This window comes from Schistocerca americana, chromosome 2 (genome assembly GCF_021461395.2).
Source record: "Schistocerca americana isolate TAMUIC-IGC-003095 chromosome 2, iqSchAmer2.1, whole genome shotgun sequence".
Taxonomy (NCBI): Eukaryota; Metazoa; Arthropoda; class Insecta; order Orthoptera; family Acrididae; genus Schistocerca; species Schistocerca americana.
In genome coordinates, this window is record NC_060120.1 from 532,606,260 (window position 1) to 532,633,604 (window position 27,345).

The 27,345-nt window shown below is 38.8% G+C and overlaps 1 protein-coding gene across 1 annotated transcript in view; it reads right to left on the minus strand.

The window, feature by feature from the left end:
* Positions 1 to 27,345, minus strand: part of LOC124594753 (nose resistant to fluoxetine protein 6-like) — a 233,338-nt gene that overhangs the window by 112,281 nt on the left and 93,712 nt on the right. Inside the window, exons 5-7 of the mRNA XM_047133137.1 lie at positions 20,223 to 20,419; positions 10,755 to 10,915; positions 10,479 to 10,647 (exon numbers count right to left, since the gene is read on the minus strand). Of these exons, the coding sequence (XP_046989093.1) occupies positions 10,479 to 10,647; positions 10,755 to 10,915; positions 20,223 to 20,419 (527 nt within the window). The remainder of the gene's footprint in view (positions 1 to 10,478; positions 10,648 to 10,754; positions 10,916 to 20,222; positions 20,420 to 27,345) is intronic.

Genomic DNA, 27,345 nt, shown 5'->3' on the forward strand with positions numbered 1-27,345 from the left:
TCTACGCAACCCTGGTACCAAATGTAGAGACTCTTCCTGGTCGTATTGTGGACGGCTGTGATACAATACACCATTCTCCAGGGCTGCATCAGCGCATCAGGGATTCCATGCGACGGAGGGTGGATGCATGTATCCTCGCAAACGGAGGACATTTTGAACATTTCCTGTAACAAAGTGTTTGAAGTCACGCTGGTATGCTCTGTTGCTGTGTGTTTCCATTCCATGATTAATGTGATCTGAAGAGAAGTAATAAAATGAGCTCTAACATGGAAAGTAAGCGTTTCTGGACACATGTCCACATAACATATTTTCTTTCTTTGTGTGTGAGGAATGTTTCCTGAAAGTTTAGCTGTACCTTTTTGTAACACCCTGTATAACTTAGGCCATATCACACTGACAGATCCCCCCACACAGTGTTCCCTACTCACACGGTGTTACAGCCAAATTACCAGCCTCCCCACCCCGCCACCCCCCCACCTGCTCTCTCTCTCTCTCTCTCTCTCTCTCTCTCTCACACACACACACACACACACACACACACACACACACACACACACACATACAGGAGGAAACACAGCGTTTGGCAACCATGACAGGAGAAGAAAACTGGATGCCAGAACAGAGGGTTTTGGGATTTTTTTTTTAATTATCTTGATGAAATACATGGTTGCTTGGGGCAACTCAAGAACCATCATTGGACCTTATATGACTGAGCATGTGGTGCCCCAAATGGTGATCTAATGAAAACAAGTTAATAATATTCTCGATAACAAGATCAGAAGATATTTTCACAGCCAGAAGATAAATAATAGCATTTGTCTGTGCCAACTGAGATAATTGTTGTTCATGTGTACAAAGCATTATTCAAATGACACTCACATACACATCAATTACAACACAGAAGAGTCTGCAGCTTGTCTGGCAAGTCTGGCAAGAAAGAGTACTGGTAATGACAAGACAGCAGCAGGCAGAACGGATAACAGCAGTTCAACTAGATGCACTGACTACAGTGGCACGAGTCTTCATAGTACGCCACTTCAGCAGTTCATTGCCACAGCAGCAGCTGCCTGCCACAGTTTCTCAACACAGTGCAGCGGCTTCACCTGTGCAGTCAATGGCAATGTCATCAGTTCACCATTGTATGCATCAGGGGAGATGTGATTTTGTCAGTTTAGCTCTTTCTTTTTTATTATTCTATTGTTATTTGTACATGAACCTATGGGATTAGTTACTGGAATTTGTGAATGAAGAAATTGATAGAACACTTGATTTAACTAATTAGTTGGGAATTTAATTATTAGTGTAAGCCTGTGTGGACGCGAAAAATTGCAGTAGAAGCACCAGAATGGTTTAGGTTGTGTGTGAAACAGAACAGTGAAGCTATGAGAGAAAACAGTAAAACATTTAATGAGAAAAATTAGAAGAAACATTAAGAAATTCACAGAGAGCCCTTAAAGTACATGGGGAATGATATTAAAGCAGAATTGGAAGCTACCATTAAGCCCAGATGGAATTCTACTTTTGAAGTTAGGAAAAGTATCAACCATCAGTTAGAAGCTACCACTACTGAGTTGGTGGTGATTAAATCACAGGCAGAAGCATTTGAAGAGGAGTCAATGTCTACAGTTAACATACAGGGACATAAAGTTACTGCTACGAAGAAAGAATTATATGATTTCCCTAGCAAAGTACAGATGGTCATTAATGAACAATGTGATTTAGTGGGGAATGAAGTACACAATCATTAGAAAGAAGTTCATAGCAAAGCATAAACTTTAGACAACAAAACCTCAGGAACTCAGGGGAAGGTCAAAATGTTAGAGCAGGGAAAAGTATTAAACGAATTTTGAGTTCCCAAACAACCTTGACTAGTTTGGAAGAGACATTTCACAATTCTGCACAACAAAAAGTATGGGACACGTTCAGTCTCCTAGTACCTGAACCAGTTCTTTGGGAGATATTGTAGATCCAAAAAGGAAATAGAGAAATTGTGAGATGCCTTAGAAAATGCAAAAATAGAATTTAGAACTAATGACTTTAATGATAGTGTTACTGTACCTCAGGAGTTTTGTGAGGATATTCAGATGGGAAACAGAATAATTTTTTCCAAGCAGTTTCCAAAGTTTGAGCCAGATGGGAGTTGCATCCAGCACATTTTTAAGGACATTCTCTAGATCATTGCCAAAAAGTGAAAAATCCAGGATGGACTGTAGCACTATAATGAAAAGGATAGTTGCTCCTTGCCATATAGTGCAGATGCTGAGTTGCAAAAAGACAGAACAAAAAGACTGTCACACAACTAGCTTTTGGCCAACAAGGTCTTTCTCATAATTAGACAACATATATACATGCACTCACTCAAGAAAATACAAAAAAAGAAAATGGTTCAAATGGCTCTGAGCACTATGGAACTTAACATCTTAGGTCATTAGTCCCCTAGAACTTAGAACTACTTAAACCTAACTAACCTAAGGACATCACACACATCCGTGCCCAAGGCAGGATTCGAACCTGCGACCGTAGTGGTCGCGCGGTTCCAGACTGACACGCCTAGAACCGCTCGGCCACACTGGCCGGCAAGAAAATACAACTCACACACACATGACCACAGGGCTCCAGCTGCCAGAGATCTTGGTCATGTGTGTGTGAGTTGTGTTTGCGTGAGTGTGCCTGTGTGTATGTAGTCTAATTTTCACAAAGGCCTTGTCAGCCGACAGCTAGTTGTGTGACAGCCTTTTTGTTGTCCCTTTCTGCAACTCAGCATCTCTGCTATATGGTGAGCAGCAACTATCCTTTTCATTTCATCATTACCATAAAGGCGAGAGGACTTCAGAAAGATAGATTTTATGCGAGTTATTTAACCAGTGATGCACTTTCTAATATGATAGGAATACCACATCCTAAAGAACCATTACTGGTTGATCCAGATACAGGCCAGGAAAAGGGACTATATAATCTTGATATGGTTAAGAAATATATAGCTCCAGGAGAAGTGAAACACTTTACAAATTTGGCAAAATAATGCCTGTCGGAAGTCCAAATTAATGGCTTTGATATTGCTTCCTTTGTTTCTCCAAAGACATTCCTTCCCCTTACACTATTCTATATTCTGTACCTCTTACTATTCTATCTTACTTAATAAAGACATTGTATCCTTGTTTGTGCACTAAAATTTGCTCTGCAGATAACTGGAATTATCAATTTTTTAAGTATTAATAATATGTAGTATATTTCTTACAGAAAAAGATACTTATATAGTTATGTTATCTGCGTATACTGTTATGTATAATTGGGATTTTATATTTTTTTATAAGGAACAATACAAAATGATAGGTTTCTATTGGTTTTATGTGGGAGGTTCTTAATGCGTAGTTGATAGAGATGCCAAGATGGACTGAATTGTGATGATGATGATTGACAATTTACTATTTTTTTCTTTTTCTTCTTTAACATGTTGTTGTTTTTTCTCTCCACACTTGCAACAGAGTTTACCTAAGGTCAATTTTCATGGCCTGTGATGGTGAAGTTGTGATTCTGTCTTTTGGAGCTACTTTCTTTCTTTCTTTAATCATGACAGATCTATTCTTCACTTTCATGTTTTCCTTCTCCACCAGGAGTACCAGCTCTACCTTTCCCTCTATCCAATATAATAGAGGGAAACATTCCACGTGGGAAAAATATATCTAAAAACAAAGATGATGTGACTTACCGAACGAAAGTGCTGGCAGGTCGATTGACACACAAACAAACACAAACATACACACAAAATTCTAGCTTTCGCAACAAACGGTTGCTTCATCAGGAAAGAGGGAAGGAGAGGGAAAGACAGAAGGAAGTGGGTTTTAAGGGAGAGGGTAAGGAGTCATTCCAATCCCGGGAGCGGAAAGACTTACCTTAGGGGGGAGAAAGGACGGGTATACACTCGCACACACACACATATCCATCCACACATATACAGACACAAGCAGACATATTTAAAGACAAAGAGTTTGGGCAGAGATGTCAGTCGAGGTGGAAGTGCAGAGGCAAAGATGATGCTGAATGACAGGTGAGGTATGAGTGGCGGCAACTTGAAATTAGCAGAGATTGAGGCCTGGTGGGTAACAGGAAGAGAGGATATATTGAAGAGCAAGTTCCCATCTCCGGAGTTCGGATAGGTTGGTGTTGGTGGGAAGTATCCAGATAACCCAGACGGTGTAACACTGTGCCAAGATGTGCTGGCCGTGCACCAAGGCATGTTTAGCCACAGGGTGATCCTCATTACCAACAAACACTGCCTGCCTGTGTCCATTCATTCGAATGGACAGTTTGTTGCTGGTCATTACCACATAGAATGCATCACAGTGTAGGATCTTGAAATGAGATCCATCCTTCATGAAATCCTCCCCACTCCACCAAGAGTGTCTTTCCGCCGTCCACCTAACCTTCGTAACCAGTTACTTCATCCCTATGAAATCCCCAAACCACCTTCCCTACCCTCTGGCTCCTATCCTTGTAACCGCCCCCAGTGTAAAACCTGTCCCATGCACCCTCCCACCACCACCTACTCCAATCCTGTAACCCGGAAGGTGTACACGATCAAAGGCAGAGCCACATGTGAAAACACCCACGTGATTTACCAACTGACCTGCCTGCACTGTGATGCATTCTATGTGGGAATGACCAGCAACAAACTGTCCAGTCACATGAATGGACACAGGCAGACAGTGTTTGTTGGTAATGAGGATCACCCTGTGGCTAAACATGCCTTGGTGCACGGCCAGCACATCTTGGCACAGTGTTACACCGTCCGGGTTATCTGGATACTTCCCACCAACACCAACCTATCCGAACTCCGGAGATGGGAACTTGCTCTTCAATATATCCTCTCTTCTCGTTACCCACCAGGCCTCAATCTCCGCCAATTTCAAGTTGCGGCCACTCATACCTCACCTGTCATTCAACATCATCTTTGCCTCTGCACTTCCGCCTCGACTGACATCTCTGCCCAAACTCTTTGTCTTTAAATATGTCTGCTTGTGTCTGTATATGTGTGGATGGATATGTGTGTGTGTGCAAGTGTATACCCGTCCTTTTTTCCCCCTAAGGTAAGTCTTTCCACTCCCGGGATTGGAATGACTCCTTACCCTCTCCCTTAAAACCCACTTCCTTTTGTCTTTCCCTCTCCTTCCCTCTTTCCTGATGAAGCAACCATTTGTTGTGAAAGCTAGAATTTTGTGTGTATGTTTGTGTGTCTATCGACCTGCCAGCGCTTTCGTTCGGTAAGTCACATCATCTTTCCCTCTATCCATATTCATAAACTTATAAGGTGAAACCCTTCTCTTTTCCACACGTTTCTATCATAACCTGATGTCATAGGATGGCTGACAAGAGCAATACACACGTGACAATATGACTTAGGCAAATGGTTGTAATTTTCATGCCATATACATATTGTGTATGACGTCAGTATGCTGCATGTTAGGCGCATCACACATTGTGAGGGGAGATAAAAGGGGAAAGCCTACGTGTGCAGTGCAATAGCCTGAAATATGACTTGCTAACATGAGCATAATAAGCAGAACATAAGAGTGGCACCTAGAGAGAAATTGATTAATTCATAGTGCAGATGTGTGATCAACAAAGCAAGATCATTTTATCAGTTTTAAAAAGAGAGAAGCCACTACACAAGGAACAGAAATAGTGGACAAAAAATTAGGTTATATTTAAGTAACATTATGTTTGAATGATGTGAGAAGGCATAAACAATAGTTAATATATATATTTATTTAATATATATAGTGATATGTTTTATAAAATAAGTGACAGTGGAGAATAGAAAATTGAGTTATCTTGATTAGTTTAGCAGGTTTTGTCATCAATATAAAATGCATTGAGCCTACAAAGGATAAAAATGGTAAATTCAGTCCTTGCTTTGTTATGTCTTGTGGAATTTTTAATGATAAATTGAGATGTATGGGCTGACTGGATGATTTTAAATACAAAGACAATAGTGGATCTAAATGAGAAAAGGAAATGAACGTGGGAAAAATGTTATCCAAAGTTCTATGCTAATACAGATGTGTTTTTGTACACCAACAAACATGTAAGTAAAATGAATTTTGTACAGGGAGTATGGTGCAATATGTTTTAAAACTGGGTTAAAGACACTCCAGAAATGAAGGGATCCATTCCTGCCAGAATGTGGTAAATGAAACTGAGGTACTGTGCAGACAGATTTTATACAGCGAAGTGTACCCTGCCTTAGGTGAGTTAGGCAGTTGAAATGGATAGGCAGACCTATAGAGAGGCTGTCCTATGCCTGAGGTCAGGTGCATTCAAGAAAGAAATGGCCTGTTCTTCATTTTGTGTAGAGGAGTCAACAAGTCAATGTTCATCCACACATGGAATGTGTGCCTATGAACTGTCTGCATGATGTTGAGGTACTTCCTTAGCCAGTAAGATCCTGAGATCTGTCTCTGATAGAACATGGTGGGACCTCTGTCACAATACCAGTATCCAAAATATCAAGCACTAGTTACAATGGCTGTGGGCCAGATTGCCTCAGGGGAGGATGCAATGGCTTTATTACATCCTTCCCAACTGAATTACTGCATGCATCCAGGACAGAGGTGAAGCAATTGCATACTCCACATATCTGCTCATCATTTTGCTTCCTCACCACCTTCTGGGTGCTTCGCCTTTTTTGTCAGGCAGTGTATATTCTATACAGGTCCTGTTCCTGTTCACTGAGGAGTATAATGCCATAAGGAAACTTGGTTGTTGATATCCTGTCATCCCGTATCCTTTCACATCCTGTATCCTGTCACCTTGAATTTGAATCCCACTCCTGAACCTTCTAGCTGAGCATCTTAATGAGTTCTTATAAAAGTTCTTATAAAAGTACAACTACACACACACAAACACACACACACACACACACACACACACACACACACACACACATACAAAGAAGGAACAGGTTCTCCAACAGTGTTATTCCATTGGTATTTCTTTGTTACTGTACACTTTGCTTTTGCATATGTAGACTACATACACCAAGAGAAAATAGTTATTTATGTACTGCAATTGGACAGATAAAAATCTACTCACCAAGCATTGGCAGGAGAAGAGACATATAAAAGTTAAAGAAATGTGCAAGCTTCTTCTGCGAGACAGACTTAATGGGGAGGAAGAGTGATGGAGGAGAAAGTACTGGTGACACTTAGGTAATGAGGAGAATTACAGAAAAGTCACCCTCTCAGACAAACAGAAGCTAAAAGATGTCAAAGTTAGTGTAAGGAGGGCTATGCATAAAGTGTTCAGTGAATTTGAAAGTAAAATTCTATGTACCGACTTGACAGAAAATCCTAGGAAGTTCTGGTCTTATGTTAAATCAGTAAGTGGCTCGAAACAGCATATCCAGACACTCCGGGATGATGATGGCATTGAAACAGAGGATGATACGTGTAAAGCTGAAATACTAAACACCTTTTTCCAAAGCTGTTTCACAGAGGAAGACCTTCTCTAAATCCTCGCGCAAATAAAAAAATGGCTGACATCGAAATAAGTGTCCAAGGAATAGAAAAGCAAGTGGAGTCTCTCAACAGAGGAAAGTCCACTGGACCTGATGGGATACCAATTCGATTCTACACACAGCACGCAAAAGAACTTGCCCCCCTTCTAACAGCCATGTACCATTAGTCTCTAGAGGGACAGAAGGTTCCAAATGATTGGAAAACAGCACAGGTAGTCCCAGTCTTCAAGAAGGGTCGTCGAGCAGATGCGCAAAACTATAGACCTATATCTCTGACGTCAATTTGTTGTAGAATTTTAGAACATGTTTTTTGCTCACGTACCATGTTGTTTCTGGAAACCCAGAATCTAATCTGTGGGAATCAACATGGATTCTGGAAACAGTGATTGTGTGAGACCCAACTCGCTTTATTTGTTCATGAGACCCAGAAAATATTAGATACTGGCTCCCAGGTAGATGCTATTTTCCTTGACTTCCGGAAGGTGTTCGATACAGTTCTGCACTGTCACCTGATAAACAAAGTAAGAGCCTACGGAATATCAGTCCAGCTGTGTGGCTGGATTGAAGAGCTTTTAGCAAACAGAACACAGCTTGTTGTTCTCAATGGACAGACATCTGCAGACGTTAAAGTAACCTCTGGCATACCACAGGGGAGTGTTATGGGACCATTGCTTTTCACAATATATACAAATGTCCTAGTAGATATTGTCGGAAGTTCTTTGTGGCTTTTTGCAGATGATGCTGTAGTATACAGAGAAGTTGCAGCATTAGAAAATTGTAGCGAAATGCAGGAAGATCTGCAGCAGGTAGGCACTTGCTAAAGGGAGTGGCAACTGACCCTTAACATAGACAAATGTAAGATATTGCGAATACATAGAAAGAAGGATCCTTTATTGTATGATTATATGATAGCGGAACAAACACTGGTAGCAGTTACTTCTGTAAAATATCTGGGAGTATGCGTGCCATCAACAAAGGAGGTGGCTTACAAAACACTCGTTTGACCTATACTTGCATATTGCTCATCATTGTGGGCTCCATACCAGGTCAGGTTGACGGAGGAGATAGAGAAGATCCAAAGAGAAGTGGCGCGTTTCGTCACAGGGTTATTTGGTAAGTGTGATATCGTTACGGAGATGTTTAGCAAACTCCAGTGGCAGACTCTACAAGAGAGGTGCTCTGCATCGCGGTGTAGCTTGCTGTCCAGGTTTCAAGATGGTGTGTTTCTGGATGAGGTATCGAATATATTGCTTCCCCCTACTTATACCTCCCGAGGAGATCATGAATGTAAAATTAGAGAGATTCGAGCACCCACGCAGGCTTTCCGGCAGTCGTTCTTCCCGTGAACCATACCCGACTGGAACCAGAAAGGGAGGTAATGACAGTGGCACGTAAAGTGCCCTCCGCCACACACCATTGGGTGGCTTGCGGAGTATAAATGTAGATGTAGATGAACTCAGGGTGAAGGGAGACTTATCAGGCAGGATGAGAAGGAAAAATTGCTTGTTGGAAACTACACAGTATGAGATTCGAAAACCTGAGAGCTGAGAGGTAGTATGCAAGACAGAGAATATTAACAAAACATCATGCAAGAGTTAATAAAAGCAGAAAGCTAAATGTGTTATACATGGTAGACAGGTGGATGTGGGAGGCGAGGGAAAATAGATGACTAAGAAAATAAAATATATAAAAAACTGAAAGGAATCAGAAAAAGGAATAGTTATTTAAGAGAAATGCAGGGGCCAATGAAGTTAATGTAGATTAAACCTAGATAGGTGGCAAGAACGAAGGATATGTTGTAAGACCAGTTCCCACCTGTATTCTGAGAAACTGGTGTAAAGGGGGAGAATCCAAATGGCACATGTTGTGAAATAGGCATCAAGGCCACAACTGTCATGTTTAGAGCACACTCTGCAACAGAGTGTATCAGTCACACACAGAGGGTGTGTACTGGCAGCACACTATATCCTGTTGCAGAGCATGCTCTACAGCATGATAGTTGTGACCTTGGTGCTTGTTTCACCAGGTGTGCCATGTAGATCCTCCCCCCTGATCCCATTTTCACAGAACTGCACAGTGAGAACTGGCATTGCAACATGTCCTTGGTTCTCACCTGCCATGTAGGTTTAATTTATGTTAATTTCTTTGGTCTCAGGATTTCTTTTTCAGTAACTATTCCTTTCTCTGCTTCCTTTTCATTTTCTATATATTTTTTTTCTGACCTCTCCAGTTTTCCTCCCCCCTCCTCTCCCCCCCCCCCCCCAACCCAACCCGCTCCATCTGTCTACCATGTATAACGCAACTAGCTTTCTGCACTTATTAACTATTGCCCAGTGCTTTGTTAGTAATTTCTGTCTTGCTTTTTACCCTTAACTTCCACCTCTAAGCTCTCATATTTTAAAATCTCACTCAGAGGACTCCCCAACAACCAGTTTTTTTCCTTTTCATCCCTTCTGGTATAAGTTTCTCCTCACCTGGGGTTCTGGGTGACTTTTCCACGACTCTCCCCTTTTCCTAAAGCTCACTGATCCTTTTCGTGTATCCCTTTTCCTTTCCTTTCAAACTTTCTGCCTGTGAAAGGGGCCACTGGCTCCAAAAGCTTGCACATTTCCATAACTTCTGTATGTTTCCTCCTGCCATCGCTTGGTAAGTAGATTTTTTATCTATCAAATTATATTTTCAAAAATTGATAATTTTCATTGTTATTTATGTACTGTAAGATTGGATGTTAACTTTTCCATGTATAGTTTCTCTTAGAATACTAATAAGGTTTCGCAGTTACACAATACAGATGAGTGGGTAATGATTTTTGTTTTCACTTATTTTTAAAAATATTAAAAACATTTAAGAATGCAAAAAGAAATATGCATTAAAATGTGACTGCTGATATCAATAGTGCATTAGGGAAGCAGTGTTTTATTTGAAAATGGCCAGCAATCCCAGTACTTAATTTAGTACTTACTTCTGATAAAGGGTTGTAATAATTTTTTATGTAAATGATATTGGCCCACCAGTCAGCTTGACAGTTTTCCATTATTGGTTTCACATGTGCATCCCAGAGTGGTCCAGATGCCATATGAATCAGTAGAGATGAATTAAATAATACTGCCATGGCATAAGCAGGAGTCATCCTAGAAAAATAACACACAACATAAAATTAAGCAGCTACAAAGTTTCTTCAAATTATTTGTGAATTTATTTAACAGTTGGAAGGACAGAAGAATATTTATTAACCTACCTCAAATAACGACTGATATAAAATAGTGGTAAGTTAAACTTTTGCACTTTATCAATTTCTTGAAAGAACATGTAGGCTAAAAGTAAACCGTTTATCATGAGAAATGTGTCTCCTGCAAGAGAACCACTCAGTATGTGTACATATTTCCAGTCTCCAAACATCTGTAAGAAAAATTATGAATTACCAATTTGAATACTTAATTACCAATATTGCCAAACTTTTCTTTGGTCATTCCTGTTACAATATGTAGTGGAAAACATAAATAAATCATTTTGAACAACAATGAAAATGAACTTATATTCTGAACTTCAATGCTTTTTCCTGGGTATTAAGTCTTTTTTATCTAATCTTCATCCTCCTTGGGTACAGATACTTAAGTAGTTTAAATCTGGCATGTGTATGAATACTTCAAAACGTCATTTAGGCTGAATTTATGATTCTTCTAGTGTATGTAGTTTTTGTGATAGTGTAGTTAATTAAAAGATATGGATGATTAAACTTTTTTACTGTAGTGTGACTCAACAGATATCGAGTGAGCTAATGTCTATTTATGGACTTAGCAACATCACTTGTTATAAAGAATGGCATTCCAACTTTTCAGTAACATAATACAAATTCTGTCAATCTAATTAACTTACAAAATACTGTAATCAACAGTAAAGTTCAGAAGCAGTTAGTTTTCTGTTGCATATTTTGTCTCTGTCCTTGTTAGTTTTTGACCTTTCCTATTATACTTTTGTTAACCTGCTTTTTATGCACCAGGATGCTTGCTTTCTTATTTGTTTAAGCAATTAATTAAGACTTTGCATAATTAACCATAGTTTTCAATGTAGTGCTTGTACCAATAAATAGGGCTTTCCTACTGTGGATACATAAAATGGTTCCACAAACTTATCTAAATTACTTGACCATCACATATTTGTAGTGAAAACAACAGTCTTGGTTGCAGAATTGTTTTTATTACTTTATTTATTCATGACGTGCATTTTGCCTAATAAGAGGTCCTTTCAGATTGACCAGTAGTGTCTTGGTAAATGGTTATTGGGTATAATGTTTATTGCATCATCAATCACATATTTTGCAAACCAAATTATATGTACTTATAGTCCACTTGGGGTAGCAAAAGCCAACCAAGCAATTTTTCAAACGATTGTAAGGTTTCTGAAATAACGAATAAAGAATATGCCAATTTTTAAGTAGTTGGATGTCACTCAAAATAGTCAGTTGCTACTCAAATGTGAACATCCTAACATCTTTGTGATAGTCCTGGTCCAGTGAGTAAATGAATAATGAATAACACCTACATTGAAGCTGCTTACAGTTACTCAAGCAACTGTTATGTGCAACCAGTCTGCAAAAATACATTTATCAGATTCTCAAGAACTGAGTAATGTCAGTGGCTAAGAAAATTACTAGTGTTTCCTTTAAATTCAGTTTGAGAATATTTTTACTGAGTTGAGTTGTGGTTGGTAGGAGGGTTGGACCACCATTGTCACTTTTCTTAACTGGTGACTTTTCTTAAGAACTGGTCTAAGTGAAGTACTGTGCACTTTTCTCTGATAATTACTACAGGACAGTATGTGAACTGTGATGTGTAGAGTAAATGTAGACTACATTTTGTGTCAGACATAATCATTTTCTTTTAGTGTCTTGTTAAAGCTATTACAGATCCTTGGACAGTGTTTATATAAAAACTTTGTTTCTATAACATTATAATTTATTTGATGAATTCAGCCTGGACTCTTGTCTGTTTGTGAATTCTGACCTGGTTTGAGTGCTATTAATCTGAGAAACTTTTCATTGATCCAATAACAGGACACTGAGGATAAGAAATGTGTGGAAAACCAAAATTGTGGTGTCTGGTACTTAATTGAGCAAACACCATCCAGTATTCATTAAGCTTTTCAGCTTCATGACTTCAGACAGATGTGCTAGCAAAGATGGAATGGAGAAGAGACTACAGAAACCAGGTTATTAAACTTACAAGATGTGTAGAAATTCTTCTCCAGAACTCTCTTTATGTGAATTTGTTAGAGCTCTGTGGATCAGAGTCTTTGGCACCAAATTTCTTTGTGACAGATGGTGATGGGTCAAGCCCTGGGGTTGGAGGTCAGTGTGCGTGTACACTGAGGTGACAAAAGTCATTAGATACCTCTTATTATTATTTCAGAGTTCCTTTTTAGGGTATAATGCAGCATCTTAATGTGGCAGGGATTCAACAAATCATTGAAAGCCCCTGCAGAAATACTGAGCCTTGCTGTCCCTGTAGCCATCTATAATTGTGAAAGTGTTGCCTGTGCAGGAGTTTGTGCATGAACTGACCTCTTAATGATGTCCCATAAATGTTCGATGGGATTCATCTCAGAATGACCTCTTAATGATGTCCCATAAATGTTCGATGGGATTCATCTCAGAATATCTTGGTGACTGAATTATTTGCTCAAACTGTGCAGAATGTTCTTCAAACTTATCACTAACTGTGGCCTGGTAAGATTATGCATTATCATTCATAGAAATGCCATCATTGTTTGGAAACCTGAAGTCCATGGATGGCTACAAATGGTCTCCAAGTAGCCAAACATAACCGTTTTCAATCAATGATCAGTTCAGTTGGACCAGAGGACCCAGTCCTTTCCATGTAAACACAGCCCTTACTGTTATGGAGCCACCACCATCTTGCACAGTGGCTTGTTGACAACTTGGGTCCACGGCTTCATGGGATCTGCATCACACTCAAACCCTTCCATCAACTCTTACCAACTGAAATCTGGACTCATCTGACCAGGCCACACTTTTCCATTCATATAGGGTGAAACTGATGTGGTCACAAGCACAGGAGAGTTGCTGCATGTGATGTCCTGCTGTTAACAAAGGCAGTTGCATTGGTCGTCTGATGCTGTAGCTCACTAACATCAAATTTTGTCACACTGTCGTAATGGATATTTTTGTCATACATTCCACATTGATTTCTGTGGCTATTTCAATCATTTATGCTTGTCCACTAGCACTGGACACTCTACACAAACACTGCTGCTCTCAGCCATTAAGTGAAGGCTGCCAGCCTCTGTGTTCCCATGGTGAGAAGTAATGCCTGAAATTTGGTATTCTTGGTGTGCTATTGACACTGTAGATCTCAGAGTATTGAATTCCCTAACGGTTTCCAAAATGGAATGTCTTATGCATCTTGCTCCAACTACCTTTCTGCATTCAAAGTCTGTTAATTCCTTTTGTGTGACTATAATCACATTGGTAACCTTTTCACATGAAGTACTTAATTACAAATGACTGCTCTGCCAATGCATTGCTATTTTGTATCTTGTGCACATGGTGCTACTGCCACCTGTGTATGTGGATATTGCTATCCCATGACTTCTGTCACCTCAGTGTATTTTCTATATGTGCCATGACTTGAGGATCCATCAAGTCTTCTCTTATCTAGCATGTTATGTAAGATAGCTGGCTCTCTTTTTCAAGTTACATTGTGAATAATAAACCATGAAATAAGGAAAGGTAACCACTCACCTACAGTTCACTGATGTGTTTCACATAGAAACATGCAACAGAAAATAATACTTACACTAGCTTTCTCTAACAAAAGTGCACATGATAAGGTTACGAGCTGAGGCAATGAATTAAAATTTGTGCTGTGGTTGGGACAAGAACCCAGATCTCCTGCTCATTAGGCAGATGTGCTAACCACTATACCACCATAGCACTGTGGCTACAACAGCTGTACAGAACACATTAGTCCAACACCTTCCCTAATACAAACTTCAGTTCACACCTTCAGCCTATTATCCTCTTCATAAATCATCAATATTGCTGAGGATCTCCAACACTGAAATAGCACCCCAGCTTTGTACATATGGGGGAATTCTGCCTGTCACTCAGGCATAGCTGATCTATTAATTTTACTGGACACATACAAATCTCAACTTTATTTTCGATAAGGATGGAAGTCGAAGTAATGAATTAAAATTTATGCCATGAACCCAGATCTGCTGCTTACTGTGCAGATGTGCTAACCACTACACCACTGTAGCATCATGGCTACTACATCTGCACAGACTAACATACTAGTAGTAGTAGCTTTATTCATTCATAGATCTCCTTTTACAAGGATATAGGACATGTCAAAGTATTTACAAGTTTAGACCAATTTAAAATAAGCTAATTCATATCCACATAGATTTACAGACTTCTAGTTAGAGACAATCATTAGATTTACTCCTCATATATAACACTTTTTTTTACAAATAACTTATTAAATAATGTAATGCCACACTGTTCACTCATATCTAACTATCAGTCACTGCACACACTATAACACATTGTTTCATAACACTTCACTCAACACACACACACACACACACACACACACACACACACACACTGGTGACCTCTGGACCATTTTCTGTACTGCAGCTTCCCATTTGCTGTCCTGATAAACTGAGTCAGCATTCCTCTATAATGAGTGAGTTGTTGAGCTCAGAAAGAGGAAGAGGTGTTAGTATTGTGCTATGCATAGCATGGGGTAAGTTTTTCTAGAAAAGGAAAAAAAACATAATGTGAAGGTGTTATGTGGAATATTGGATGTGTTATAATCATTATTATTATTTATTTGTATAACATTTTTTTTACCAAACTCCTAATCTGTTTTATCTAAGTAATCCTAAAATGTATAAAGTGTGTTACATAACAGGTACTTTTTAGCTGTCTTTTTAAATAAGGATATTTTTACAATTTCTTTAATCTCTTTTGGTAATTTATTGTACAGTTTTATTTCTTGGTAGAAAATGCTGTTTTATGTTTATTTTTTCTTGGTAAATGTAAGTTGAGTGTAGCTCTTGTTCCATGGGCATGAACAGAGCTGTTTGTGCAGTAATTACCGATGTTATTTTTGATATGTACAACTGACTGGTAAACGTATTCACAAAGAGCAGTTAAAATCCCCAGGTTTTGAACAGATCTTTACAATGAACTCAACTACTACTTTTGGTTATTATTCTTGTGGCTCTTTTCTGGAGTTTGAAAATTGTGTTCATATATTGTGCATTTGTTCCCCAAAAAAGAATGCCATAGCCTCATCAAACGCCGTCCCTAACACAAACTTCAGTTCACTCCTTAGCCCATTTCCCCCTTCATAAATCACGAAATAAGAAACAAGAGCTTCTCATATCACGAAGACTGAAAAATTAAAGTGTTTGTACATATGCTTTGTACCATTTGGAACATACAAAGACTGAACAGATGCAGCTACATGGATGCATGTTGGTACCACATTTTTTTGTCATCAGTCTTCTGACTGGTCTAATGTGGCCCACCACAAATTCCTCTGCTGTGCCAAACTTTTCATTTCAGAGTAGCAATTGCAACCTACATCCTCAATTATTTGCTGGATGTATTCCAATCTCTGTCTTCCTCTAGAGTTCTTACCCTCTATAGCTCCCTTTAGTATAATTGAGGATATGACTTTGTGTCATGACAGATATCCTGTCATCCTGCCCCTTCTTCTTGTCAGTGTTTTCCATATATTCCTTTCCTTACCAATTCTCCAGAGGACATCTTCATTCCTTACCTTATCAGTCCACCTAATTTTCAACATTCTTCTGTAGCACCACATCTCAAATACTTCGATTCTCTTCCATTCCATTTTTTCCACAGTCCATGTTTCACTACCATACAATGCTGTGCTCAAAAATTCTCAGAAAATTCTTCCTCAGATTAAAGTACATGTTTAATACTAATAGGCTTCTCTTGGTTGGGATACAATTTTTGCCAGTGTCTGCTTTTTATATCCTCCATGCTTTGTCTGTCATTGGTTATTTTGCTGCCTGGGTAGCAGAATTCCTTAACTTCATCTACTTTGAGACCATCAATCCTGATGTTAAGTTTCTCACTGTTCCCATTTCTGCTACTTCCCATTACTTTTTTCTTTCTTCAATTTACTCCCACTCCATATTCTGTACTCTTCAGACTGTTCATTCCGTTCAGCATATCCTGTAAATCTTCTTCACTTTCACTCAGGATAGCAATGTCATCAGTATATCATATCATTGATATCCTTTCAACTTGAATGTTAATTCCAGTCCTGAACCTTTCTTTTATTTCCATCACTGCTTCTTCAATCTACAGATTGAACAGTAGGGGCAAAAGGTTACATCCCTGTCTTACACCCTTTTTAATCCAAGCACTTCGTCCATCATGAGTTATTTTGCTACCTAGGTAACTGTATCCTTTAACTTCATCTACTTTGTTCTTATTGCAATACCAGTTTACAGTAAGCATAATATAAGGAAAAGAGAAGTGGCTACATCTATAAAATGTGGAATAAAGTTCCAGGTCCATAGGCCTAAATTAGTGCTGTGCTGAACAGCTCTTTGAGTTCTGTGGCTCATTAATTGACATGAAAAGATACAAGACAATGGTGCTGATAGTGTACAGTCCCTCAATAAGAAAACTTTTAAATTTCATAAAGCAGTTAGAGAAAAAACTAGAAAGATTTGGTAGAATACTGTAAGTGTAAATTCCTCGTATGTGAAGATTTCAATATTGCTTTCATTCCCAACAAGAACAAAAGGATGCAACAGAGTGGTAATTAGTATTTTATTTCTAAATGCAACTATATTTCATGAAATAGGTGTGAGCTCAACAATAAATGACTTATCTGCACCTGATGGTCAAATGACAGTAATAAACTACATCCAGCAGTCAGGTCTAGCTAATAAAGGAAAAATACAGTTCACAGAATCATAAATGCTGACTCAGTGGCATTATTCAGAGAGAATTTATTGGATAAACAATGTGTAGAAGTTCACCTACAGCACAAATTATATGAGAATTCTTAAAAATACTCATTAAACACTGTGAACCCAGTTTTCTGCAGCAATGGGACAGCGACGAGTACTGTGGAAGTTGACACAAAGAGTAGCTAATATCCGAGATCAAAGTATCTTGAGCTAAGAAGAGAAAGCTATACTTAATGTAGTGGATTAGCTCTGATAAGACTTAAAGAAGCACACAAGTGTCCTGATACAGCCTTTGCCCGTGCATTATGCATAACAAAAAATTCATGAAAAAAACAAAAATGAAATTTTAAGCATAATTTGGAATGGAATGAATGAATTGAGTAAGATTAATAATATTTGTCTCTCTAATGACAGTAACTGCAAGAGAGATAATGTTTGATGCAAATCATTAGTCAGTAAATTCAAATTTGTACTTTGTAACAACCGTAGTAAAAAAGGCAGTGACAAAAACTGGATCATCAGATACAGAACCATTAGATTCATTTAATCAAATAGTGCATGGTCAGCCAGCAGACACCAGGTTTGCTTATTCATCTGTTACAGATAAAAAAAAATCATTAGGTCACTGAAAAGCAGTAATTTTTCTTGCTGCTGTTATACACCAACCAAAGTATTGGGACCTTGTGCTGACTTGATAGTACACTGTTTAAATTACTTAAATTTTTTTCAAGAGCCAACATTATGGGAGGAATTTAGGAATATATTACAACCCTCTAAATAATGCTTCCAAAGGAACATGGGGACACCATCAGACTGATTACACTGCACACAAAGCCAATTAACTTCACATTCTTTCTGTGGTCTATGCAATAGAACAGGAAGAGGCTCTTAGATGTGATACAAGGTGAAGTCTGTCTTTCAGCCCCTTTACAGTGGTTTACAGAGTATTTAGAAGTTCAAGATGTGTGAGAAAAGTAGTGAGTACCACAACATTGCGAGCAATCTGGCAACAGTCTGTTGTTATACTTGTGTAGTCTAGTTTGTTGATACCTTCCAAATGCGCAGTCTGAGTTTGAGCTCCATACAGCCAACACATCACTTCTGAGAGTGCCATCAGTGAAGCTGTGGTTTTTTTGTATGCCACAAAAATGGAACAGTGGAATTTAGAGCAATGTTATGCCATTAATTTTTGTGTTAAACTGGGGAACCTGTGAGTGTGAAATCTGAAAAGTTGAAACAGGCCTATGGGGAACATTCCTCGTGGAGAACACAAGTTTTTTGCTGGCACAAATCATTTTTTGAAGGCCAAGAACATATTGAAGATAAACTTTGCTCAGGGATTTGATTAGATTCAGTTTACGGTCCATAGACCCAAAAAATCAGATGATTCTCATGGGTGTGGAACATGTCAGAAAGTATAACACAAAAACATAAAACATTTGAATATAATACTTACTATCCTGATCATTTGTCAGGAGATAGTCAATATATGTTAATATAATACAGTAAACTGGAACAGCTAATATTCACAGAATTAACACACTGTCAGAATGAGACACTGTTATGCAGTATTAATAAATTTATCATACACAAAATACCTAACTTGACTGTTGTGACCAAGTGTTGTCAAAACTGAAATCCAACAGATATTTTACTTAAGATGGCTTAATAGTCTGTGTTGAGACATTCATCTATGGAGTGGAAGCAGTTGCCTATCAAAAAGTCTCCCAAACTCTGTTTAAATCCGGCTTTATCTGAAACCAAGTTTTTAATGGTTGCTGGCAATGTATTGAAAATGTCAAATATGTGCATGCTCTTGAGATATCAGACCAATGTTCAGCAAAAATTATGATGGTTGACCTGTTAAACTTAATCACTTTCATTGTACATTGAGTTCCGATCAAAGTTTTGCACATATGAAAGGTTTGTGCCAAAATGGTGGCAAAAAAACTCACAACACATGGAAGGACAGTTGAAGAAATGTGTGTGTTTATACTCTTGAGACAATTGCCAATTACCATGAATAGTGCAGTCATGTGATAATAGATGATGAATCCTGAATTTTTTTGTACAACCCTGAGACATAGTGGCAAAGTCAGGAGTGGCACTCTGTGACACCTCCTGACTGAAGAAAGCTCCAATGAGCAAATAAAAAATTGAAACAATGTTGATTTTTCCTTGAAGGGCTCAGGAAAAGAGTAGAATTTAGTGAGACTGGACAATGCAGAAAAGTGGATTCCACATTATGACAATATCCCATATCACATGGCCACTTCAGTTATAGAGTTTTTGACCTCGAAAGCCATTTCTGTCATTCCACAGTCCCCCTATTCACCTGATCTTGTCCTTGTGACTTTTTCTTTTCACGAAATTGAAAAATGTCTTAAAAGGACGTCATTTTGGGTCTTTGGAGATCATTCAGAAGAATGTGGCTGATATGTTAAAGGCCTACCAGTTAAAGCCTTTTAGTGCTGCTACTGAGAGGGGGTACAACCACTCCATTGGTGTATAGCTGCTGGAGGCAACTGCTTTGAAGGGGACAATGTTGTTATTTGATAACAAATAAAAACTTTGTTAGTTTTCTCATTACTTTTCTCACATACCCTGTGTATGTAGAAGTGAAAGTAGGTAAATAAGCTAAAGTGAAATGTGTAATTTGTAAAATTGTTAAGCAGTTGTTTATCATTAAATGCATTTTTATGTTTGTAATTATATTTACCATATTCATGAAAGTGTTACCATTGTCACTTGGTATGGTTGAGCCAATGATATATCTGTGTGAGACCATCACCCATCCTATAGTTATGAATGTCATTCCATTAAGGACTGATATAGAGCCATATGGTGATTTCACACTCATTAATTGCTTCCAGTTTTTAGTTGCTGAAAATGCTGTGAATAACTTCTGCTTAGCACCTGAAACAGATACACTCATAATGAATTATGCAGGAACATAAGACATTGTATAACATTTTTCCCTCCCTTGTTTATCATTCTGCAACACATGTCTATTACTAGTAATGCCTGTTACAAGCAAGTGCAGTTAATGTCCTCAGTAAGGCTTTCATATTCTAAAGCTATCCTTCCTAGTTCATTATTCATTTAATAATTTTTATACAATGCAGGGTGCAACAAAAAGATGTAGTCAAACTTTGAGGATACTTTTTTCACACACAATTATGCTAAACATACATGGCTAGAAAATACTTCATTTCCATGTTAGAACTAATTTTCGTAAACTTTTCAGAGTACATCACTCTTGGGAAATAATTAGAAACTTCTTGCATTGTATTAACCTGCAGAGAATATTGCTAACATAATTTCCATACTTTTACCCAATACTATCATGTGACATAATTTTCTAGGGCACAGCTGTTACAAAAATAAAAGTATTTATTCTATGGAAGCAGACAGTAAGAATAGAGTATAAAACTGAAACCTCTTCAAGAGCTTAGGGACTGCCAACATATGTGCCAATTCATACTCTCCCTAATGCAGCTAATAACAAAAATGAATTTATGTGTAGCAACAATAACAGTATCCGTGCTGTGTATTAGTTTTATTTAACTGCAAATGGTTTCAGTGAGAAAATTCACCATCTTCAGACCACTCTGCAACATAGGATGATCACACTTTCAATGGGCATCATCACCATATCTCCTGCATATCTCAGCATTCACATGTGCATCTGATTGCAGCACATTAATAAAAGAACTGCTGCCCCATTATCCATTAGAAGATGGCTGTACAGAAGGGGTCAATTTGTGATGGATTGTCTAATTCACAACTGGCCACTGTGGCCAAAGGAAGTGGTCATGTGTGTTTGAGTAGTACTTGTATGGATGTGAGTGTGTTTTCTACTTCAGAAGAAGACCTTTTGGGCAAAACCAAAAATATATAGCAGTCTTTTCAGTGTGCCACACTGCAACACAAAGAGCCAAAGAAACTGGTACACCACTATAATATTGTGTATGGGTCCCCGTGAGCCCGTAAAAATGCTGCAACACAATGTGGCATGGATATGACAAATGTCTGAAGTTGTGCTGGAGGGAACTGACACCAAGAGTCCTGTCCATAAATCCGTAATAGTAGGGGGGGTAGGGGGTTGGAGATCACTTCTGAACAGCATGTTGCAAGGCATCCCAGATATGCTCAATAATCTTTATGTCTGGAGAGTTTGGTGGCCAGTGGAAGTGTTTAACCTCAGAAGAGTGTTCCGGGAGCCACTCTGTAGCAATTCTGGGCATGTGGGGTGTCGCATTGTCCTGTTGGAGTTGCCTAAGTCTGTCAGAATGCACAATGGACATGAATGGACGCAGGTGATCAGACAGGATGCTTACGTACATGTCATCTCTCAGAGTCAGGGGTCCTACACCACTCTAACTGAACATGCCCCATACCGTTACAGAGCCTCCACCAGCTTGAACAGTCCCCTGCTGACACAGAGGGTCCATGGATTTATAAGACTGTCCATACCTGTACATGTCCATCTGCTTGATACTATCTGAAACGAGACTTGTCTGACCAGTCAACATGTTTCCAGTCATCAACAGTTCAATGTCGGTGTTGACAGGTTCAGGAGAGGGGTAAAGCTTTGTGTCCTTTATTCATCAATGGTACACTAGTGGGACTTCAGCTCCAAAAGCCCATATCAATGATGTTTCATTGAATGGTTCATATGCTGACACTTGTTGAAGGCCCAGTATTGAAATCTGCAGCAATTTGTCGAAGGCCTGTACTTCTGTCACATTGATCAATTCTCAGTCATTGTTGGTCCTATTCTTGCAAGATTTTTTTCCAGCCACAGCAATGTTGGAGATTTGATATTTTACTGGATTCCTGATATTCATGGTACACTCATGAAATTGTCATACGGGAAAATGCCTACTTTATCATTACCTCAGAGATGCTGCATCCCATCACCCATGCACTGACTATAACACCATGTTCAGAGTCACTTAAATCTTGATAACCTACCATTGTAGCAGCAGCAACTGATCTAACAACTGCGCCAGACATATCTCTGTGTTTGAATACACATGCTACACCAGTTTCTTTGGCACCTCAGTGTATATGGTGAGTTAAAGTCTATCCTTTTCATAACATTGTTGTTAGTAATTGTCAATGCCCACTTGTTGATAGTATCTATACAAATTATGCAACCTCATCTAGGGTTCAGAATGGAGGTTTGTATTCTTATGGAACAGATTACAACAGACTACCAGCATGTATCAGCTGGAATTGAAAATCTCCAAACATTAAAAACTGAATAAAATAATAGCTCATAAACTACTACTACCTATCGTTATTTTTGGACTCAAGGTTGTAAATTCTACATAAATCTCGTATTTAAATTAATCATGCCTTGATTTTGCCAGTGTATGGACAGCTAATGGTGATCTATGTAAGGTTCCACAAATGCCTTGTTAGAAGTAGAGATAAAAACACTAGTTAGTCCACAGAAGATGAGGAGCAGTGGCTTTTTACAACATGGCTGTTTTTTTATTTATCTCTCTCTCTCTCTCTCTCTCTCTCTCTCTCTCTCTCTCTCTCTCTCTCCCCCCCCCCCCCTCTCTTTCTCTCTCTCTCTCTCCCTCCCTCCCCCCTCTCTTCTCTCTCTCTCTCTCTCTCTCTCTCTCTCTCTCTCTCTCTGTGTGTGTGTGTGTGTGTGTGTGTGTGTGTGTGTGTGTGTGTGTGTGTGTGCGTGGGTGTGTGTAAAGCACTTAAAGTAGTTCCTACAATTGTCAGTATGAGTATATCAGCCTAGTTGTAACTTTTTGGTAGTATACTTTACAGAAGCAACCTGCAGTGGCTGCTTCTACCTATTAATGTATATTTAGACTAATTCCACATTCCTGAAGGCTCTCATTCATGATGGAGTTTACAGAATATGATGTGTAAATGAATGAATGAATATATATGAACGGAATATACCAACATGCAACATGAAACTCTGTCTTGAGCAAAATATTCACAATCAGTTCATTTAATACTGATACATGCATTGATACACTACCACATTGGATCCTAAATGCAGTGCTGTATCCCTGAAGTATTATATATAATTTACGACCTTCTACAATAGGTGGACAAAGACTCTCTACAACTTGTATCGAGGTTCACTACATAAGTAAAAGTCTAGTGGATTTAGCTCCAGAGAATGCAGAGGACAGAGAACTGGTCCACCTCTCCCAACCTCTCTGCAATTAAATGTGTTATTCTGAGCCAGTGGGCTTTAACACCAAGTGAGGAAGAATTCCATATTGTATGAAATGTATGTTTTGTTGAACGGATAGAGGAACATAGTTTAGCAGCTCAACCAGTATATTATCTAAAAAAATTTATCTGTTGAGCATGGGTGAAAAAAATATGAGTCTCTAATAAACAGTCATCAACACTTACAACCTAATGACACATAATCAATGGGACATATTAGAACATTTTATGTAAGTAAGGAAGAGTTTCATGTGATAAGCTAGTACATTTTGTTTGTTTCCCTTGATTAATGCCCAACTACAAGAATATCATTGTACTGGTCAAACCAGTAGCAGTATGACATTCCAGCCAGAGTTGTGGAAGAAGAAAGACTGGTTAGTGACAAATACAATGTACCCATGCGCCATGACAATCCACCCGCACACACCTCACTCATTGTGAAGGAATTCCTGGCCAAAAACAATACGGCAACAGACCCCCACCCTCCCTACTCACCTAACCTAGCCCCATGTGAAGTCCACCTGTTCCTGGAGATAAAAATCACATCGAAAAGGTGGCATTTTGACTCAACTGAAGACATCCATGTGGAAATGCAATGGGTCCTGAACTTCACCCTGTGGACTCCCAGGAGTGCTTCCAAAATTGGTAACAATGCTGGTATCATTGCATACACACCTGATATGATTAATCTGAAGGTGATGGAGGACATAAGGATGTAAGTATAGTTTTCTGATTTTTACAACTGCAGTTCTTGGGTAGCACAAAGTATGAGGAGTTGTATATAAGGGCAGTCAAATTAAAACAAGGCAGATGGGGAAAAGTAAGTAAACTGAAACTTCCTGGCAGATTAAAACTGTGTGCCCGACCAAGACTCGAACTCGGGACCTTTGCCTTTCGCGGACAGTGCTCTACCAACTGAGCTACCAAAGCACAACTCACGCCCGGTACTCACAGCTTTGCTTCTGTCAGTACCTCATCTCCTACCTTCCAAACTTTACAGAAGCTCTCCTGCAAACCTTGCAGAACTATCACTCCTGAAAGAAAGGATATTGTGGAGACATGGCTTAGCCACAGCCTGGGGGATGTTTCCAGAATGAGATTTTCACTCTGCAGCGGAGTGTGCGCTGATATGAAACTTCCTGGCAGATTAAAACTGTGTGCCCGACCGAGACTCGAACTCGGGACCTTTGCCTTTCGCGGGCAAGTGCTCTACCAACTGAGCTACCGAAGCACGACTCACGCCCGGTACTCACAGCTTTACTTCTGCCAGTACCTCGTCTCCTACCTTCCAAACTTTACAGGTACTGGCAGAAGTAAAGCTGTGAGTATGGGGCGTGAGTCGTGCTTCGGTAGCTCAGTTGGTAGAGCACTTGCCCGCGAAAGGCAAAGGTCCCGAGTTCGAGTCTCGGTCGGGCACACAGTTTTAATCTGCCAGGAAGTTTCATATCAGCGCACACTCCGCTGCAGAGTGAAAATCTCATTCTGGAAACATCCCCCAGGCTGTGGCTAAGCCATGTCTCCGCTATATCCTTTCTTTCAGGAGTGCTAGTTCTGCAAGTTTCGCAGGAGAGCTTCTGTAAAGTTTGGAAGGTAGGAGACGAGATACTGGCAGAAGTAAAGCTGTGAGTACCGGGCGTGAGTCGTGCTTCGGTAGCTCAGTTGGTAGAGCACTTGCCCGCGAAAGGCAAAGGCCCCGAGTTCGAGTCTCGGTCGGGCACACAGTTTTAATCTGCCAGGAAGTTTCATATCAGCGCACACTCCGCTGCAGAGTGAAAATCTCATTCAGTAAGTAAACTGTTTATTATTTCAAAAGTAACTGCCATATCTGTTAATACATTTATCTCACTGTGAGACAAGATGGTTGATGCCTTCATGGAAAAATGTTTGCAGTTGCCTACTATAAAATTATGGATATGGTATTGGTAGATTCATTAAAGCTTTCTAGGTCATCTTTACAATCTTAAGAAGATACAAGTCTTGGTTCAAACTCTTCACACAATATTTTGACAGATAACAAATGTAGCCATTTACAGCTTATCAAAAATTATTTTCAACGTAGACACAACCAAATTTGCAACTCCACACTTACTGAGAAAACATAAATTTTGAAACAGACAAAATGCCTATTAAATGTAAATGAATCTCTGAGTGTTAATGTAATAGAAATAGGCATGTTAATTTCAGTAACAAACCAAAAGATGAAAGTTACAAATTGTGCAATAATGTTAAATTGTTGATTATATTACCTGCTGGAACTTTATGTCTCATTCAAAAACTTAGGAGACCAGAGACACTGAAAAGCTTCATAGTTTTTGTCAGTTCTATCCCTAACAGAAAATAGCCAAATTTGAAAAATGAAAATTGAATCATGATTTTGAATTCAAAAGGATAGTTGACTCACAAAACTGTTCACACCAAACTTACTTTTATAATTTGTAAAGCCTGATATGGACATAAAACAGATGTAAACAGTTTGTACACAAACACAAAACTGCAAAACACAAGTTTCACAATCAATAGTGGAAAACATGCTCAAATCAAATTAAATGTACCATTTTTAACACAATATAAACATATTCCCATAAATAATTAATGTTTCATATTTTTCTAATTTTTGTGATGGTATTAACCTATCTCAGAAACATGTAAACTAAAACCAAAATAACAACTCCAGCCTGAACCTGGAGGTTCTAAAAGTTCTTTGACATATCAATGCAGATGATGTACTTGGTTGTCAGGGATGCTAGGAAGTGGATGTGTGTTGAAGGTTGCTCTATAAATTGTTCTCATCACTAATATATGGGAATATTGTAACCATCTATGAAATTGTAATAGAATCTGGAGTTAAACCTTCTGGTAGAAAATGACATCATGACCAAGACGATCTATTTAAAGGCAAATGTCAGACTTAAACCTGCTACCAGAACTTATTTTTACAAGCTTGCACAAGAAGAAGAAGAAGCAGCAGCCTGGGAGATTACCACCAAAACTTCACATCACAAAACTATGTACAATTAATTCAGTTACTCCTTCTTCACTTTGTCCAAATTTAGATACTTTAGGGCAGAAGACTAGTGCTAGAATTTGATCATACCTAAAAGGTATTATGACAGGTGAATGAAGCAGCATTATACTACAAACTCTGCTTGTACCCAGGTGTGCACCTCTTTGTCTGAAGCAAATCAATGCCACAAATGTCTTTCTTCATGGCTCCAAAAATATGAAATTTGGATGAGAAGAGACTGGGATTGTATGGAGCAAGTGTAAGGGCTTCCTAGCAAAGTTTCTGTATCGCACTTGAAACAACCATGGCATCATGTGGCCTGGCTTATGTTTTAACATGACAATAAAGTATTTTAACATTCATTTCAGTATAGTATAGCTATATGACTTCAGATACAGTATTCAGTGTACCAATATATTGTTTTGATTCCTCAGCATTATATTCATATGGTATGATTTGTGGAAATGGCAAACAGCCTGAATCAGGATGGCAAGGCAAGAAATTGAGCCATACTTCAACAGGATGTAAGTCCAGAGTCTTATCAAATAACTAATCAACAAATTTGCTGGTCACATTTCATGACTGCCAGATATCAATCATTATAAATGGTAGCACCCAGCTT